This window comes from Lolium rigidum, chromosome 5, assembly GCF_022539505.1.
Source record: "Lolium rigidum isolate FL_2022 chromosome 5, APGP_CSIRO_Lrig_0.1, whole genome shotgun sequence".
NCBI lineage: Eukaryota > Viridiplantae > Streptophyta > Magnoliopsida > Poales > Poaceae > Lolium > Lolium rigidum.
The window spans coordinates 61,030,135-61,047,740 of NC_061512.1; the positions used below are offsets into that span (position 1 = coordinate 61,030,135).

At 43.3% G+C, this 17,606-nt stretch overlaps 2 protein-coding genes across 2 annotated transcripts; one reads left to right on the top strand and one right to left on the bottom strand.

Moving 5' to 3' along the window:
* The first annotated feature begins 1,626 nt into the window (after positions 1-1,626).
* LOC124651517 (dual specificity protein kinase splA-like) lies at positions 1,627-8,960 on the top strand. The gene is made up of 13 exons (XM_047190595.1): positions 1,627-2,555; positions 2,869-3,289; positions 3,423-4,029; positions 4,869-4,909; positions 5,001-5,069; positions 5,428-5,528; positions 6,439-6,517; positions 6,709-6,807; positions 6,887-6,955; positions 7,078-7,127; positions 7,223-7,304; positions 8,051-8,145; positions 8,247-8,960. Exons 1-13 carry the CDS (start codon positions 2,140-2,142, stop codon positions 8,380-8,382), a joined length of 2,265 nt encoding a protein of 754 aa, XP_047046551.1. The 5' UTR covers positions 1,627-2,139; the 3' UTR covers positions 8,383-8,960.
* A 5,694-nt stretch (positions 8,961-14,654) lies between these two features.
* On the bottom strand, positions 14,655-17,046 carry LOC124656014 (chaperone protein ClpB1-like). Its single transcript, XM_047194829.1, has 6 exons — positions 16,260-17,046; positions 16,020-16,171; positions 15,582-15,919; positions 15,224-15,488; positions 14,929-15,126; positions 14,655-14,840 (listed from the first exon to the last, which is right to left on the bottom strand). Exons 1-6 carry the CDS (start codon positions 17,044-17,046, stop codon positions 14,655-14,657), a joined length of 1,926 nt encoding a protein of 641 aa, XP_047050785.1.
* Positions 17,047-17,606: the final 560 nt, after the last annotated feature.

The following is a 17,606-nucleotide window of genomic DNA, read 5'->3' on the forward strand; positions in this document are numbered from 1 at the left end:
CACTGCCGCCGCCAATGCGGGCGGTAGCCGGGCGGTAGCGCCCGCTACCGCCGGGCGAGCCCGCCCCCGCCTCCCTCTCCCGTCCCGCCTGCCTCCCGCCCGCCTCCCGCCCCGCCGCGGGCGGTACCGCCCCCACTACAGCCCGCATTGGCACCGGCCTAACAATGGATAGGGAAAAATGCTCTGGGTACTGTTGGGTTGGGTCTGCCTGTACATGATGGTTGACTACTTAATTTAACACTAATGACATGCTATAGTAAATACTAGTTAGGGTAATTTGTTTGCACCGTAGGCAATAAAATTGTCACTTTCACAGCTAATATTATAGTCTACGATACTCCGCAAAAAAAGACAATAGTACAAAGTGAAATTGTCACTGTCAGAGCGAACATTTAAGGTGTACAATAAACTCGGACCGTGGGGAAGCCCCGCATTATACTCCTGATGGTTACATGAGAAGCGGAAAATAATGTTATGAGAAATAGGGTTGATAAGCAAAGTCAACAAAAAATATAGAGTTTCGGATCAATCCGATCAAAATTGGACTTTGACAATAAACCGATAATATTATGGAGAAAATGTCCAAGCATCAACAATTCCATGAAGATCCTGGCCTATTTCTTAGATATAAAGTACACACATTGTTTTCTCAAAAGAGAAAGATTCTACTTAAAGACAAACCACAACTTAATCAACTTGTACAATTTTATAAATAAATAAATAAAAAGTTGACCTTCCATCTTTTTTCCCGTTATTGCAAAAATGCAGACACCTATTTTCTCCATGTATCATAAGGTTCACAATCATACTGCAATTGTCAACATCGGTATCAAAGTGTTTGACAAATAGCACATCGATAAGAATATATTAGATCAAACACTGCACATTAATGTATCCAGTTTCATGGCACTTAAGCTAAGGGCAGTTCATTACAGTTATGGACATAAGCTGCAAGCATATTATAGCCTTTTATACATACAATACTATGCTTATCTGTTTATATTTTGCCTTGCTTTAGCATTATTGACCCAAATTTCTTACAAGGCTAACATAAACCTTGACATGCTCAGAGATCCAAGGAGAGAAATAAATGCGATTAGGAGGGGAGAAGCCTCACGCCTTATTCTTATAGGGATGAGTCCTACAACCTAGGTGTGTGGGTTCACAACATCTTGTGTCCAACATTGTAGCATAGAAGATGCTTGATCGATATGAAGTTGAAGTCTCAAAACCATTTGAGCTCTTGACGAAGAGAGATCAACATTAACCTCAACAAATCAACCACCACAAAAAGGGAGCATCAAAGCTGAAAGAGAGCAGCACAAATACAAACACACAACAAAGCACCAAATAGGCAGTTAGAAGCCAAACCCTAACCCAATTGTGGCAACACCAAGTAGGAAAGGCATTGATAAAGTGGACCAACAGGCTTGCCATTTTCCCTCTCACTCTCTAACAAGATGACGACACAGGTTGGCATTGGCAGCAAGGTAGATGGATAGGGACAAGGACCCCTCTCCTTCCTGTGTGTGTGGATGGATGGGTGGATCATCACAACACACACTTACAAAAAAATGATATAAATAAAAAATCATGGATAAATAGATAAACATTTAGGGAAAATTCCAAGACCCCAAATAAAACTAAGACCGGAGCTATCAGCTTGCATAAGCCAGCAAGCAGGCTGTGTTTTTTATTGGCAAGCTGACCAATCACAGGAGGAGGACCCCTCAAGAACTCATCACCAAGTCACCAATTTCATTTCCCCATACAGAGGAGTAGCCTGTTTAATTATTTAATTCTCCCATTTGGGTGTGGGCTGTAGATAGATTCCGCCCCAGCTGCTACTTGTCCGAGCACAAGCCAAGAACAGCTCCCGAGAAAAGATCGCTACTTGTTTCCTCTCGATTTGGTCCGCTTCTTTCTCTCAAGGAGTCTCAGCTGGATCTCTCTTTGGGGGAAAGAGGATTTATTTGCTGCGAGTTGTTGCTTGCTCCATTTGAGCTCGAATCTGCCTAGGGAGCTGCGAAAGCAGCGGCCTTTCGAGCTCGCAGGAGGTGAGGGAGGAGGCGGCCTTGGAGCGCTCGGGAGGGCCGTGGTGGTGATGCTGCTGCTCTGATTCGCTTCGTGCCTCCATCGATGGAGTCCAGTGGGGAGGAGCTGCTGAAGAAGATCCGGAAGCTGGAGGTGGGCCAGGCGCAGCTCAAGCAGGAGATGTCCAAGTTCGCGCTGCCGCCCACCGGCAGCGGAGCAGAGCGGCGGCGCTCGCAGTCGGTCTCGCCCTCTCGCGGCGCGCAGCCGCATCCGGGGCCGGGACCGGCGCCGGCGCCGGCTCCCTCGAGGCGGTCCTCCGGGGGGTTCGATGGAGGTCCGCGGGCGTGGGGCCGCGGCTCCGCGTCCTTCTCGCACTCGTCGCCGCTGCAGCGGGAAGGCCGTGCGGCGGCCGAAGGCGGCGCCACGGGCGCGGGGCTGGCGGAGAGGCAGTACCGCAGGGTGCTCCAGTCGCTGGGGCAGTCCGTCCACATTCTTGACCTCGATGGAAGAATCATATACTGGTGAGATTTCTAGCTCTTCAGTGTCTGTTGATTTGTTTTGATTGTACTGCTTTTATTACGCTGCAATGAAGTGACCATGCATCCACTGGGAGTTGTGATCGAAATGTATCTGCTTAAGAAACATGTCAATGGTTCTAAGTTTTGTATCTGTTTGAAGCATACCAATCCTAGACTTGATGGGATGATGGAACTCACATCATAAAATAGCTGTGTAGTCTGTAGTTTTGCATGGGCCGTTTCTTCTCTTCTTTATTTCTAACTGTAAATGTTAATGCTTCCTTACCACCAAGACCTGTTATTTACTATGATGCAGGAATCGATCTGCAGAGAATCTCTATGGTTACCCTGCTTCAGAAGTACTTGGTCAGGATGCCCTCATGCTGCTGGTTGATTCCCGTGACCTCAGTGTGGTGAATGATATGTTCCGCCGTATTTCCTTGGGTGAGAGTTGGACTGGCAAATTCCCAGTTAAGAACAAGGCAGGTGATAGAATTTTAGCTGTTGGCAACAACACTCCTTTTTATGACGAGGATGGCAGTTTGGTGGGCATTATTTGCGTTTCAAGTGATTCACGTGCCTTGGAGGACATACTCAGTGGACCTTCAACCTCTGCGAGGACCTGTTGTGATGGAAGTTGCAGTAACAACAGCCGAAAACCTAGCTTGTTGAACAGAAGTCCATTTGACTCACAGCCTCCCCTGCAGTCTACTATAGCCTCCAAGATAACAAATTTGGTGAGTTCTGATACTATTTCTAGCAAGAAGCAGAAATAAATCTTCTATTGAGTTGCAATGTAATATTGTTTCTCTAGTATGTATTCTAATTTCCTTGCTACTACATTCCTTTTTGATATTTGGAATTACACAGGCTACCAAGGTTTCAAATAAAGTTCGGTCTCGGGTCAGGATGGATGAGAATGGCATAGTACGGGAAGGTGGTAGTGGTGAGAGCCAGTGCTCTGATCGTGATAACAAGGAAGAGCCAACATCTAGTGGACCAGGTACACCAAGAGGAGATGCACCATGTGGTGCATTCTCTACTGAAGAGAATTCCCCTGGGAAATCAAACAAAATGAATAGCGATGAATCAGATGGGAAAATAGGTCTTCACAAGATCTTGAGTTCAAAAGCAGAGGCATTGTTGAACAAGAAAGGGATAACATGGCCTTGGAAAGGGCGGGAAAATGATGGACCTGATGGAAAGAATGAAGTAATCTGGCCATCTTTGCATGGTGAGCAAGAGAATGACCAGAGTAATCAGAAAAATTCTGACAGGCAAGGTGCTGAATCCAACCAATCTAACAAAAATGAAGCATCAGGTTCCTGGTCCTCCTTCAACAACAACAGCTCAAGTAGTGCAAGCAGCACTGGAAGTACTAATAGCAGCGCTCTTTACAAAGTAGACCATGAAGCAGACTGTCTGGATTATGAAATCCTGTGGGAGGATCTTGTCATTGGAGAACAAGTAGGTCAAGGTAGTTGCTTCTACTTTTGTGAACTCTTATTTGTATAGTTCTTTGATCACTCGAATGCACCATTTCATAGTTCTAATTTTCTATCAGCAGTTTTAGTAATTGACTAATTGGTTATTGTCAGCACTGGCTTTATCTGCATGCCATTACTTCAGAATAGTTCTTTTCCCTCATATTCATCTTGTAGTTGCATAACATCCATTTTTCAAAATAGCTAGATAATATCAGAACTACAAATGTAGTGAGTTGTAGGTTGTAACCCGTTTTAACACAGTTTGGCCAAGCTTTGGTTCTAACTTTCTTCGAAGTGGGGCCATCTAGTTGAAGCTCCTAGTGAGACCCTAAAGCCTTTGGGTTTTGACATGGTTAGCTTAATTTTCTTTGAAATTCTTGACTGAATTTGATTAGATGTAACTTTTGGCCTACTTCAAAGTTCAAACACATATGCTTGTCACTAGGACCTGAACACACCAAGAGGACATACTCCTGACTTCTCCTACCTTCCCTTGCATTTATGGTCCAAACTTCTCCAGTTCTAAATAGTCCGTGAGTTTAGCTTGGGTTGGATTCCAAAATGTGTAAAGTTATATGAACGAGTAATATTCTTTATTAGCCCTTGCACTTATGGCCCAAACTTCTCCGGTTCTAAATAGTCTGTGAGTTTAGTTACTATACTGGGTTGGATTTGAAAATGTCTAAAGTTATATCAACGAGTAATATTCTTTATTAGTTCTTATTGACTGAGTGCAAGCATGGCAAAAAAACGTATAAGCACAATGTGGTGTACTGTTTTCTATTATGTCGTGCCATCTAATTGTGCTTCTCAATTTGTATCTGTGCAGGCTCTTGTGGGACAGTATATCATGCTTTGTGGTATGGCTCGGTATGTTCGGTCCTTTCTTTATTGCATTTGTTACTTATCTCTGTTTACTTTTTGTTAATAGTTTTATCATTGTGTGGCATGTTTCTTGCAGGATGTTGGTGTGAAAGTTTTCTCCAGTCAGGAATATTCGGATGAAGTGATTCAGTCCTTTCGACAAGAGGTAGTTAATTCATGAAATATATAACAAGAATCTGCATCTCTCTAATCAGCAAAATGATTTTCAGTAATTTTTAGCCTTATAAAAATGTGATGATTTAATGATTGTCTGGGCCTCTCAAAAGACACTTGAAGTTGGCGGAGAATTTGTGTTTTCAGCATGCCAACGAAATTGTCCATTGCCATTGTTGCCATGCATGTCAATAAATATAAAAATATTATGCTGACAGATCTAGATCTCCACATGCGTTTTTAAAGTTAATTCTGGGAAAACATAAATAAAGTGTGCACTAACTTCAGATTTCATTACATCATTTTAAATTTTTTGTTTTTAAATGAATTGCAATCAATCTTATGTGAAGGTATCCCTTATGAAGAAGCTACGTCATCCTAATATACTGCTCTTCATGGGTGCGGTTACATCTCCACACCGCCTCTGTATTGTAACAGAGTACCTCCCACGGTATGTTCCCTACGTTTTACAACCCTAGATGAAGTACTTCCTCTGGTTGTTGCTCGCTGTTTCAAATGTACAGGAGAATGTGCAGAGCTGCTTGTGTAAATCCTGTTTTACTGCGTTGATTATTACAAACACAGTTGATTATTCCGCAAAAGAACACAGTTGATTAAGGCATGACAAATGCCATCTCTGTACTGAAGTTGAGTTCAAAAGATGGCACGAGAGGGTGCCATTTTCTTCCCACTGGTTGATTGGTTCAGATTTGACAACAAATTTTTAAAATACACCCAAGAAAACCACTCCATAATCATACAACCTAGGACCAGATGTACTGTAGTCTTCTAAGGAATACTAAAGAGTAAAACAACACCTTTCTCTAGATTTCACACACAAACATATAAAAAAATGACTTAATTCTTATGTTTAGCATTGCGTTCTTACGGACCATTAATAACATTATTTTAATGCTAAGTAGAAAAAAGAAAGTAGAATGTGTGTAACAATGTGTAGACTTAATCCTAGATAAAACAAAATCTCACGGCCTTGGTTTAGCTACACTGGTCATTGCCCCTTTTTTCTCTTATTACATGCATACTTATGGGGTCATGCCGTTTAATAGGATGTTCAACTGTATACAGATTGTATTATGTTTTTCCTACTTATGGCCTTATGGGGTCATTGCCCCTGTTGCACGTATAGCCTTTGAAATCTGTTAATAAACCAGGAGAGATGTTGTTCTTTGCTACCATGTTAACACATCAAGATATGTGTTAATATGCTTCACTAGTACATAAAAGTTGGTTTTTGTTCCATTTTTGAGAACATAATATGGCTACTACCCAGATTTCATGATTTTTACCTACAGAAAAAAGTTTGGGTCTCGTTTTCATTCTTCATTGTTTCTCAAATGCAGAGGAAGTTTGTTTCGCTTACTTCAAAGAAACACGACCAAGTTGGATTGGAGACGACGTGTTCACATGGCTTTAGATGTTGTAAGTGTATTTCTGTCTACTAGCATCATGGCATGAGGAAAGAATTTCTCAGAGATCACAGATTCCTTTTAGTCTTGAAACAAATGCAGTTAAGGATAGAAAAAAGCAGAGAATATTATTAGATTATTGTTTGTATAGACATTGATTCCCAGTTACTGTTAGGTTTTGAAAAAATATTTATATTTTTGCAGGCAAGGGGCATGAATTATCTTCACCACTATAGCCCACCTATCATTCATCGAGATTTAAAATCGTCAAATCTGTTGGTTGATAAGAACTGGACTGTCAAGGTAATATTACAGTGTATTTGGTCTCCAAACTTTTCTCACATTCCTACTTGCTTCCTCTCATTTCATCTCGTCTAATCAGGTTGCAGATTTTGGTCTTTCACGTCTCAAGCGTGAAACGTATCTGACAACAAAAACAGGAAAAGGAACAGTAAGTACAAGCAAAATTTATTTGATTGCTTGATATACATGCATGGGTTCTAGGAATTAATGGGATTAGTATAAATAATTACTTTATTTTCCTAACTCTATTGGTGATGCTTTCCTGTGCAGCCGCAATGGATGGCTCCGGAGGTATTGCGCAATGAACCTTCAGATGAGAAGTAAGTATTGGACAATTTTAATGAACATAATTTTCTGTAGTCTCAGCTGCAAAAGTACTAGATTGCTAATGATTTCAATGGTGCTACATATATAGGTCTGATGTCTATAGTTATGGGGTGATCTTATGGGAACTTGTTACTCAGAAGATACCCTGGGAAAATCTCAATTCGATGCAGGTATATTGCTTTTATCTAGCTTTGTCTGGTGATAGATCCTATGGTTTTTGCCATACATTTGGTGACAGATTGCAAATTCGCAATGCTGTAAAACTTAGTAATATTTGTTTCAGCAGCTTCACAAAAGTAACAATTAAATTAGTGAGTAAGTTATCCCTTTTAGGTTGGCTACACCACATCTTTCAGTTTGGCACAGTAAGATGAGCAGGTGAAACATATGGTGTGGTTATCATAGATGCATCTGTTTGAATCCAGTTAGGATTTATTCTCATGGGATTGAGAAGTGTACAGTTCGGTCTTTATTTTCCTTACAAATGAAGTTGGTCATCCCCTTTATAAGGAGCAGTAGCGTGTGTTAGGGATTCAGACTTTGATCTCTTAAGCTCCCTAATCCACCTCTACCTCTCCTACCCTCGTTACCTTTACTGACCACGGCACCCAAGCGGCATTTATCGGGCTTCAGGCACCTCCTGGGCATGGGATAACCTTGAGAAGCCAAAGGCTGTTCCATATCACTGGTCACATAGAAATGCCAACTGGAGTTATAAGGGGCCTACTGTTTTTCATAGTCTAGCAATGCCTCAAGAATTGTGTGACATTTTCTTGTGATGGCAGCATAGGTGTTCACTTGTGCAGCATACAACTTTATTACGCTAATCATTTTCTAGATCACTTGTTTTTCTTTTAAGAGTTTTGGTAAGTCATGTACAATGTATATTAATTCCTGAAACTCTTTTCTTATGTAGGTCATTGGTGCAGTAGGTTTCATGAACCAAAGATTGGAGATTCCTACCGACACAGATCCTTTCTGGACATCACTCATCCTGAGTTGTTGGGAAACGTAAGTAAAAAACTTGTCTTTGCAGACTTCAGAAACATCAAAATTGCACTGTATTGTGATGCATCTCATGTTCTTACTACAACTGTCGTTGCTGCAAGCAGTGATCCACAAAGCCGCCCATCGTTCCAAGAGCTTCTGGAGAAGCTCCGGGAACTGCAAAGGAAGTACAACGTCCAGACACAGATGCAGCGAAATGCAACAGCTGCTGCGAAGAACAGCACCATCATCGAGGAATGAAGGTTCGGGCTTTTGCTCAGGCGAGTGAGCGTGTGAGTGAGGGAACGTCGGTGCAGCGACGTGTTAACCGAAGAAGGATCCCTACCTAAGAAGGATCTGTACCTGGCACAAGCCTGATACTGGAACAGCTAATGCTGAAGATTGTGCAGAGGAGGGAGCTGCCCTCTGAATTCCTGACACAGGCCTGAACTTCCTCGAACTGCAGCAAAGACTAGAGTAGTAAGTTGAGGCTCGCACTTTTGGGTTCACTGCTGCATGGTGATGCACGACTAACGTCCGATCATTTTGATCTAATGATCTTGGTTGAATTTGTAAGTTGAAGATGATGATGCTGTTGCTGCTGCTGTGTAGATTGTTCTAGAGATGATCAAGTTGGGTCACCAGGAACCTTGTAAGGTTCATACTTGTTTAGTTGTTTTTCTCCTGCCTCCTCATAAGTCCACAAGAGAAATCAACCGTTGTTGCTCACAGTTCTGTTAAGCCATCAATTGAGTGGTGTTATTTTTTGGTTGTTTTAGTACCGACAATACAAGGATCGTCTATTTATGAGTTGCTTATTTTTTTTCCATTTTAACTTTGATCGACTTCTTTTAACCATTTATTTAGATCAAAATCCAACCATTCTGTTTTTTTTTGAAACGTGGCAAAACCATCCATTGGTTAACGGAAAACTGGGCTATGAATCCAACCATTCTCACCGCAACACCACTTACATAATTTTTTGAAATTGTAGCTTTGTTTTGCTAACTGTACACTTGTACTGATATTTTAGGCTAAACAATGTGCAATTTCATGTGTCTAGAATTTTTTTAAAATCCAGTCAAAGCAGCATGGAGTTACCAAGACTGTACACATAACACCACTTTTCCTGCTCCCCACTTATATTACCGTGCACGCTTCAGTGTTGATGTGCCTGACCTAGTGATTGCTGTCGAGGAGCTTGTTTTGGTTCTGTGGAGCAAGCAGCTTTAGATCTGTCGATTGTCGTCAGATGCTTCATCCGTTTGTTGTGGTTTCGAGGGGTTCTCATGATCCCAATTTTCAAACCGGCTCAAAAATTGTATTTATAAGTTTAGAAAATTTTGATAAATCGTCACGTACATATAGCCTTCATAGTTAGCATGCCAAATTTCAAGAAAAAAATACGTACTCATGTGGCCTCCACAAAAAAGGAGAATATGTAACTTGCAAGGCGAATTTCCGGAACTTATTCGGTTTGTCAAATACCTTGTTTTTTCTACCCAAGTTACACTTTCCAATTTAAGTCCAAAACCTGGCACGCACGTACCTGCATACATTTTCAACATGTAAAACTATATTTTAATATATTTTTTTTACCTTTTTTTCATTCTAGTGTTAATGCTGGATCAATAGTACCCATGTTCTGAATATTCCGGCGACAGAGGTTCTCCTATCTCAATCTTTTGGGTCGCGATTCTTCTTCATTGGCAATACAACGAGGAATCACCGTTTGACCATTTGTTATCCAAGGGGTGTGTTCCGACCAGGTGACTACGGGCACCGGCTTTTTCGATGATATTAGGTTCCCACAATACCATGAAAAAGATGATTGCCGATTACCCTAGGGTGATATTTTTTAGGAGAACATGAGAGATTTATTCAACAATAAAGTTCACAGGGATACAAATAATATCAGGAGTATTTATATGCCAACATGATGCCCAAAATCAAGTGACGTTCGCTGCTTTAGCTAACTTTGGTGCCTCCTCATTAGATTATGCCCTCTCGTGTTAAGAAAAAGGCTCTATCCGTTCATTGGTGCTCTATCCCCTCCAAATTTCTGCCACTGTGGTTCCATGGTTACATGGGTTCTTCTCTTCAATATTTGGTTAGTTTACCACGACATTTAAATGGATTGAAGAGATTACTACAGTAGATTTTTCTTGAGATAAACGGAGGAGTGTAGATAACCTTGGGAGAGTAGTTTTTGTTTTGTTTTTGAGAACTCTTTGCGAGAGTAGCTTCAAGCCCTTGGACGGTGTCTCTGCGGCCCAGTCCAGCCCGGCCCACTTCTGCGGGCCATTTCAAACGTACAGTTCCCAAGACGAAGCCTGCCTCCTTCCCCGCAAGGCCGCAACTGTCCGCCGCTGCACTCCACTCCACTCCACTCCACTGGCTTCCAGAACGTTCCATCGCCTTCGGCTCCACCGCTAATGGGGAAGAAGGGGGCGAACCCGACGCCGACGAAGGAGGAGACGGTAGAGGTGCCGACGATCCTCGACGTCGCCTCCGGGGAGGGGAGGGTGCTGACGATGGTCGAGGTGGACCCCGCCACCGAGAACCCTGCCGTCCTCGACGCCATCAGGTACGTACCCGTACGTAGCAACAATCGATGCCTGCGCTTCTACTACGTCGACGGCCGGGGATGGCGAGGGCGGCGGCTTGGCTTTGGCTCGCTTGCGTTTGGGTGGGATAGATAAGGCGGGGATTTGGGCTGCCTAGGGTTTATTGGCGTCTTCGAGAGGAGAGATGCCATGGCACGCGGAATTGTTCGTGGTTCTTGCTCGGTTGGATGGAGTTCGTTAGAATGTAGCTCCGGGAAACTGCATAGGAAGCACGCTGTCTAGACTCAGATGCAGACAAACGTATCTGCTAGTGCAAAGGGTCGGATTTGTAAATGGTTAGAGAAAGGGGAGGTCGACACAAGCACTGAATGATGTTACAGAAACTGAAATGTCGAATATTCGTAGGATCGTACTGAAAAATGTTGTGGATTTTTGTACAGTTGATGAATTGCCTTGGAATTTAGGTTCTTGTTGGGTTGCGGACTTATTCAAACGTTGTCTTAGGTTGAGTGTACTATTGCAAAATAGCAAGTAGATATGGCCACAGAAAGGGGGTGATTTATACTAGCACTGAATCCTGTGCCAAATAGAAATCAATGGTGTAATCTGTAGACGATCTATCATGTATTAAAGCGATAGTTTGAAAACAAATGTAGGTGATTGTGTACAGTTGGTGAATTGCACTCCTTTTTTACTGATGAGACATTAAGCATTTTGTTTGATTGTGGGTCCTCAGGTATCGCCTTTTCATGTTGAACCAATAAACTCACTTGTTGTTATTGAAATATGCTTGGTGCAGTCAATTGCTACTTATTATTTTGACCTGCCACGCACATCGCATAGGCATTTTATGATTGTCTTAGGGCCTCAGAGCAATGCTGATATTCTGGGTTTTATGCGGCTGTATATTCATGGGCCTAGTCAACATGAACTCATTCAGGTTTTTCATTTTGGAGTGTAGTTTCTATCTTTTGTAGCCATGGATCACGAATTTAGGACTCAAATGATCATAGGCCTTTTCTTACACATGCAAACTATCCACATGCACACTATCCGTTATTTACATATCTCACTATTGCTTATTAAAAAGTTTGTTTCATTAATTATCGGTGTGATCTAAAGGTGTTTCAAGATGATCCCTATGCTTTGGTTCACATTCAGTGTATTCCATATTTATTTGTGCTGCTGTGTTGACTTGGGATTTCTCAGGAAGAAGAACAGTGCCGCTCTTACCTCCATCCTTGATCCCCTTCATGATCCATCCACCAAGGACAGTTCAAATGTAGCTGATACTGTTTGGTATCTCGGCATAAATGGTTGCCACGTAACTGGCAATCTGAACCTGCTGACGGACCTCATGCCTGTGTATGACCGTTGGGTCAAATCCCTCTTTGGGACAGGGCCGCCCATGCAAGTCTGTGCTCGGGGATCGGTAAACTGCAATGGGATCAAGCTTGATGATGTATGGTATGTTCCTGGGGTCACGTCGAATGTGGTGGCGGTTGCTCATTTCAGCGATCAAGAACTTAAAGTTAGTATGGGAGGCGGTGCCTGTTCTATTGAGCGCCCTGATGGCACAGTAGTCGGCAAAGGACGTCGTAAGGACCGCCTGTATGAGCTCGACTTTCTCGACATCACTAGGTACAATAATTACTCGCCTCATAATTTATTTATTTTTGTATGTTTTTCTGGTATGCTAAGTTATCATGGTTTTAGTAAATTGATTTAGATGTGCAAAGTTTTCTCCATGAATGTGTAATTTGCATGTATGGAAGAATAGCACGAAGGCCAGTACACTCTTCTTATGGTACTCCTTGCCTCATAGGGTGCATTCTAAGGCGCAGCTTCTTGTGAACTATTATTCATGCTCATCTTATCAATTGTTAGGCAAAGCACCAGAGACTCACCATGATACCTGATTACGTTTTTACAACTGATTCTGCATAAACTTACAAATAATGGCACTTGGGACGGGTAAATGGAATTACAACAAACTGTATATTTGTCTTGTCGTTCGTGCAATGGTCAGTAGAATAGACAATCAGATGAATGATTTCTTCATATACCATGTGCACCATGTATGATGTGATGACCAGCACGTATGATGCGCAACACTTCAGAACTAAAATTCGGAACATAAATGTAAAAGAAATTTATACCTTTGTAGTAGTACGTCCATATTAACCAGTTTGGGTATTGGTAACCTTTTTCCTCCCTACTGGAGGTAAGCCTAATATGATCCTTCAGATAGTGCAGAATTAGAGGTGCATATTAAAGTGGTTATACCCTAATATCCTTCAGATGGTTATTTTCCAGTTGTCGGTTTGTAGCTTTGCTAGGTTGGAGCTTATTGTTCACAGTATGATTTAGTTACTCTGCACGCAATGCTAGTTACAAAACAGTCATGCTACTCTGATGACCTATGAATAGTCATTGCATTTGGTTTCTATCAACTTGTCACCAGTAGTTTTTATGTGTGTACGGAGAATAGTGCTGGAGTAACATTTTCTCCTGCGTGATCAGTGCAACTCCCTGGTACATCGTCTCAAATGCTGCTGAACACATGACTGGCAACCTGCACCTCCTGACAAACTTCACCGCCACACGCCCAGGACGCCCAGTCCGGACACACACGGGTGAGATGCTGCAGGTGTGCGGCAAGGGTTCCCTGAGCTCCACCCAGCTCGCTGTCCGTGGCGTCAGCTACGTCCCAGGTCTTACTGAGAACATCATCTCGGTGACCCAGCTCACCGACAGTGGCTTCAGCGTCGCATTCAGTCCCCATGGCTGCACTGTCACAAGGAACCGAGGTGGGGCAAAGGTCGGCTACGCGTACCATGCGGGCAGCCAGCTGTACCGGCTCGACTACCTCAGGGTCGCTAGCAGCAAATAACGTGTGAACAGAAAGTTGTGAGCGTAACCAGCCATATGCGTTGCTAAGATGAAGAGGAAGCTTAGCCGTTCAGTGTCCTTTTGGCTGCAAACAAGTTCTCAGCTGGTCTTTTGTATGAAAAAACTCCTAGGTGTTTCAGTTAACATTCAGTTAGGATGCTGATGCTACTACTTACATGTCTGTATGTGCTATGGGTATTGGGAGACAATGAGACGTTACCACGCACCAGTTACTCATGGTTGGGTTGCTGCATTTACCGTGGATGTAGTTGATATGTATGGTTTTGTCTCAGTGATATGGATACTTTTCATTTTGAGTTGATAATTTGCCAATTCCAACTCTAGTGAAATCCGATTACAAATAGTAACAAAATTCATGATGTAAACTTAAATTCTCATATTGCGGGCTTAGCTCTCAGAACTAAAGAAGGTGCTATTGCAATGAAAAATCCCAATGGTTGCTGCAAAGAAATCTATGTTATATGGCTCTTTCATTGCATTGATTCGATATTTTGTTGGACGAGTCCACAATTTATTGACAAGCTTTTTGAGTGTTACATTACATGTGCCTTTATTGTTGTTTTGTACATCTGGTAATTTAGTTGGGATATTTGTGCACATATATTGCAAATTTAATTTTTACTGTTGCATAACTTTATTAGTTTTACTGCACAAGTTAGTTGTTGAAGACATTTAGTGATTTTGTTGCAATCATTTTAGCCAATCAACATGCACCTTCCATCGGGCCAATTTTTTTTGGTTGCCCGCTGAAGGCAATAAACCTTTAAGTGGTACTAACGACATATATATTCGGACTATTTTGACAGCTTCTTTCTTTCTTTCAAAAAGAGAGCTAGACACAACAACTTTTATCACCAGGGGTCAAATGCCATAATATATAGCACATCTAACTTGTGTTATAATAATACAAATGTAGAGAGACATAGACCAATAGTAATACAGTAATACTCCAAAATAAAGGGGATTATTTTTCAGCTGACGCTATATACATGCCTACGCATCTTCTTAATCTCAGAACTCATAGCTGGTCTCATGGATCTGACACCTATTTATTTATAGGCCTAATGTATCTGTCACCCCTTGCTTCGTCGTCACTTGGTACTTGAGGCCTCTTTTATCGTCAGCAGCATCGATGGAAATGGTCGAGCCTCGACAGGCTTCTCCATTGACCAGCATGTCCGCAAGAACTGTTGTCACGTTTTTCTTCATCCATCTTTTAATTGGCCTTGCACCATACACCTGCAAGAGCACATTGATACATCGTTACCATGATATACAAACAACTACACAAATAAGTATTTGGTTTGTTCAAATAACGTATACTTACATCATTATGTGACTTTGAGCAAATGATGTCCAAGGCGGCGTCACTTGCAAACAGGGAGACGCCCTTGTCAGCTACCGTGGCAATGACACCCTTCATCTGGATTCTCACGATCTCCCTCAGTTCGTCATGTGAAAGCGGCTCAAACATCACAATTTCACTTAGCTTGTTGATAAGTTCATGCTTGAAGCATTCCTCGACCTGCATGAACAAGCATAAATGATAATCGGTGGCTGCACATTGATTACTTTACCATGACAATCGGTGGCTGCATGATAGTTTGGGAGTTTTCACGTACCTTTATCATGAGAATATCTCGCTTTGTTTCCATGTTTTCTCCGGCTATTCTAGTCGATAGGTTCTCTGCTCCTAGATTTGAGGTCATAATGATGATAGTATTCTTGAAGTCTACGGCCCGTCCTTTGCCATCAGTCAACATACCATCTCCGAGGAGTTGAATGAGAATCTTAACTATCGAGGGATTTGCCTTATCCACCTCGTCAAAAAGAATAACGCTAAATGGTTGGCTCCTAATTTTCTCGGTGAGTTCTCCTTCTTCATAACTTTTGAAATTCAAATAAATAAAAATGTGAGACATGCATGATAATGAAGTGTGGGAAAGGAGTAGGAGTGCAGAAAAAGTGTGCAAGTCAAACCTTCGAGGTCCTCCTATGAGACGCAACACGGATCCACTGTCAACATATTCAGACATGTCAAAGCGAATCAACGCCTTCTCGTTGTCAAATAGCTTCTCGGCAAGTGATTTAGCGAGCTCTGTCTTTCCAACACCCGTCGGACCCAAAAAGAGGAAAGAACCAACTGGTTGGCCAGATTGACCAAAGCCAGCCCTAGAACGTAGCACTTCCTGTGCAACCAAATCGACCGCTTCGTTCTGACCAACAACTCGCTCGTGCAACTTCTGTGCCAGGTTGATCAGCTTCTCCCCATCTTGATCAAATGTGGTGATGGGAATTTTAGTCCATCGGCTCACGGCCTTGATCAGAAAACATTGGAACATGACATGAATATCACATTGGAAACAGTGGAAATTACTTAAACTACTTACATAGATATGATTAGGGAGGTTAATTTACCTGTGCGACATGACCTGGACCAACAGTAAGAACCTCCTTGGGTTCACTTATAGTGCTACCTTGAATGTTTTCAACTTGTTTTTGTTTACGCAGCTTCACCGCAGTGCATGCCTCGTCCATCAGATCGATTGCTTTGTCAGGAAACTGGCGACCTGAAAACAACAAAATTCCATCAACAACTGGCATAGTAAATTGAATTAACTCTTGACTGACGACGACTTGAGGAACATATATACGTACCTGTAATGTAACGGTCAGCGAGGCGTACAGCAGCAACTAGAGCATCGTCGTCGATTGTCAAGCCATGGTGCTTCTGGTACCGCTTCTTGAGCCCCTGGAGGATGGCAATGGTGGCTTCCACGCTGGGCTCGTCGACGTCAACCTTTTGGAACCGGCGCTCGAGCGCGGAATCTTTCTCGATGTGCTTGCGGTACTCCTGGGAGGTGGTGGCGCCCACGCAGCGGATGCGGCCACGGGCCAATGCCGGCTTGAGGATGTTGGCGGCGTCGCCGGTGCCCCCACGGTCGCCGGCGCCGACGATCATGTGCATCTCGTCTATGAATAGTATGAGCTTCCCGTCGGAGTCCTCGGCCTGCGCGATGGCGTCCTTGAGGCGCTGCTCGAACATGCCGCGCCACCGGGTGCCCGCGACCATGGCCCCGACGTCGAGCTCGGCGACGCGCGCCCCCGTCAGCGCGTCCGGGACGTCCCCGGCGGCGATGCGCAGGGCGAGGCCCTCGGCGACGGCCGTCTTGCCGACGCCCGCGGCCCCGACGAGCGCGGCGCAGTTCTTGGTCCGGCGGCAGAGGATGCAGATGACGCGGTCGATCTCGTCGTCGCGGCCGATGACCGGGTCGAGCTTGCCGGCGTCCAGGGTCTTGAGGAGGGCCGGCCTGGAGACAAGAGACTTCACCTCTTGCTTGTATAGCCTCCACGCTGCCATTGACAAAACAGCGGCCGATATTCCGAGCAGGGTTATGTGCGCCGTGTCTTTCGATAACCCAACGTGCTGCAGGAGCCGCGACATATTCGAAGAAGAAGACCACGACGACTTGCAGGAAGATTATGTTTTGGAGATCGCTTTCTTGTTTTTTTGGAGATCGCTTTCGTGGTACACCCGATATATATTGCACCGTACGTGCACACGACCCTCGCTCCGAAACCGGCCTGGGTTCTGAAGGCCAACGCTTAGCCCTTTGTTGGCCACTCGGAAACTACTCAATGTGCCCGAGTTCTACGTGAGCTAGGAGATTTAGTTTAAGTAACATGATTAGTTTTCTTCTCTACAAGATCAGAGTTGGTTAGTTTTCTATTCTGTGTAGGTTCGATTGAATTTGTCAATCACGTTATGTAGGGACACTGAATTGGTTCCGTAGTCAGCTCTGCTTGTTTACATAAGCACCCTCGGCGTGTCTCCTAGGTGTCTCGGTGTGCACTGCGATTGTTCATGTTCGTTAATCAATATTGTGACTTTAAGGTACTCCTTCTTTTCTATATTATTACTTGTCGTAGATTTAGATGTATCTGTGTAGATCCATTCGGCAAGAACGAATATGAAACGAAGGTAGTATGTAATTGTTTGCTCAC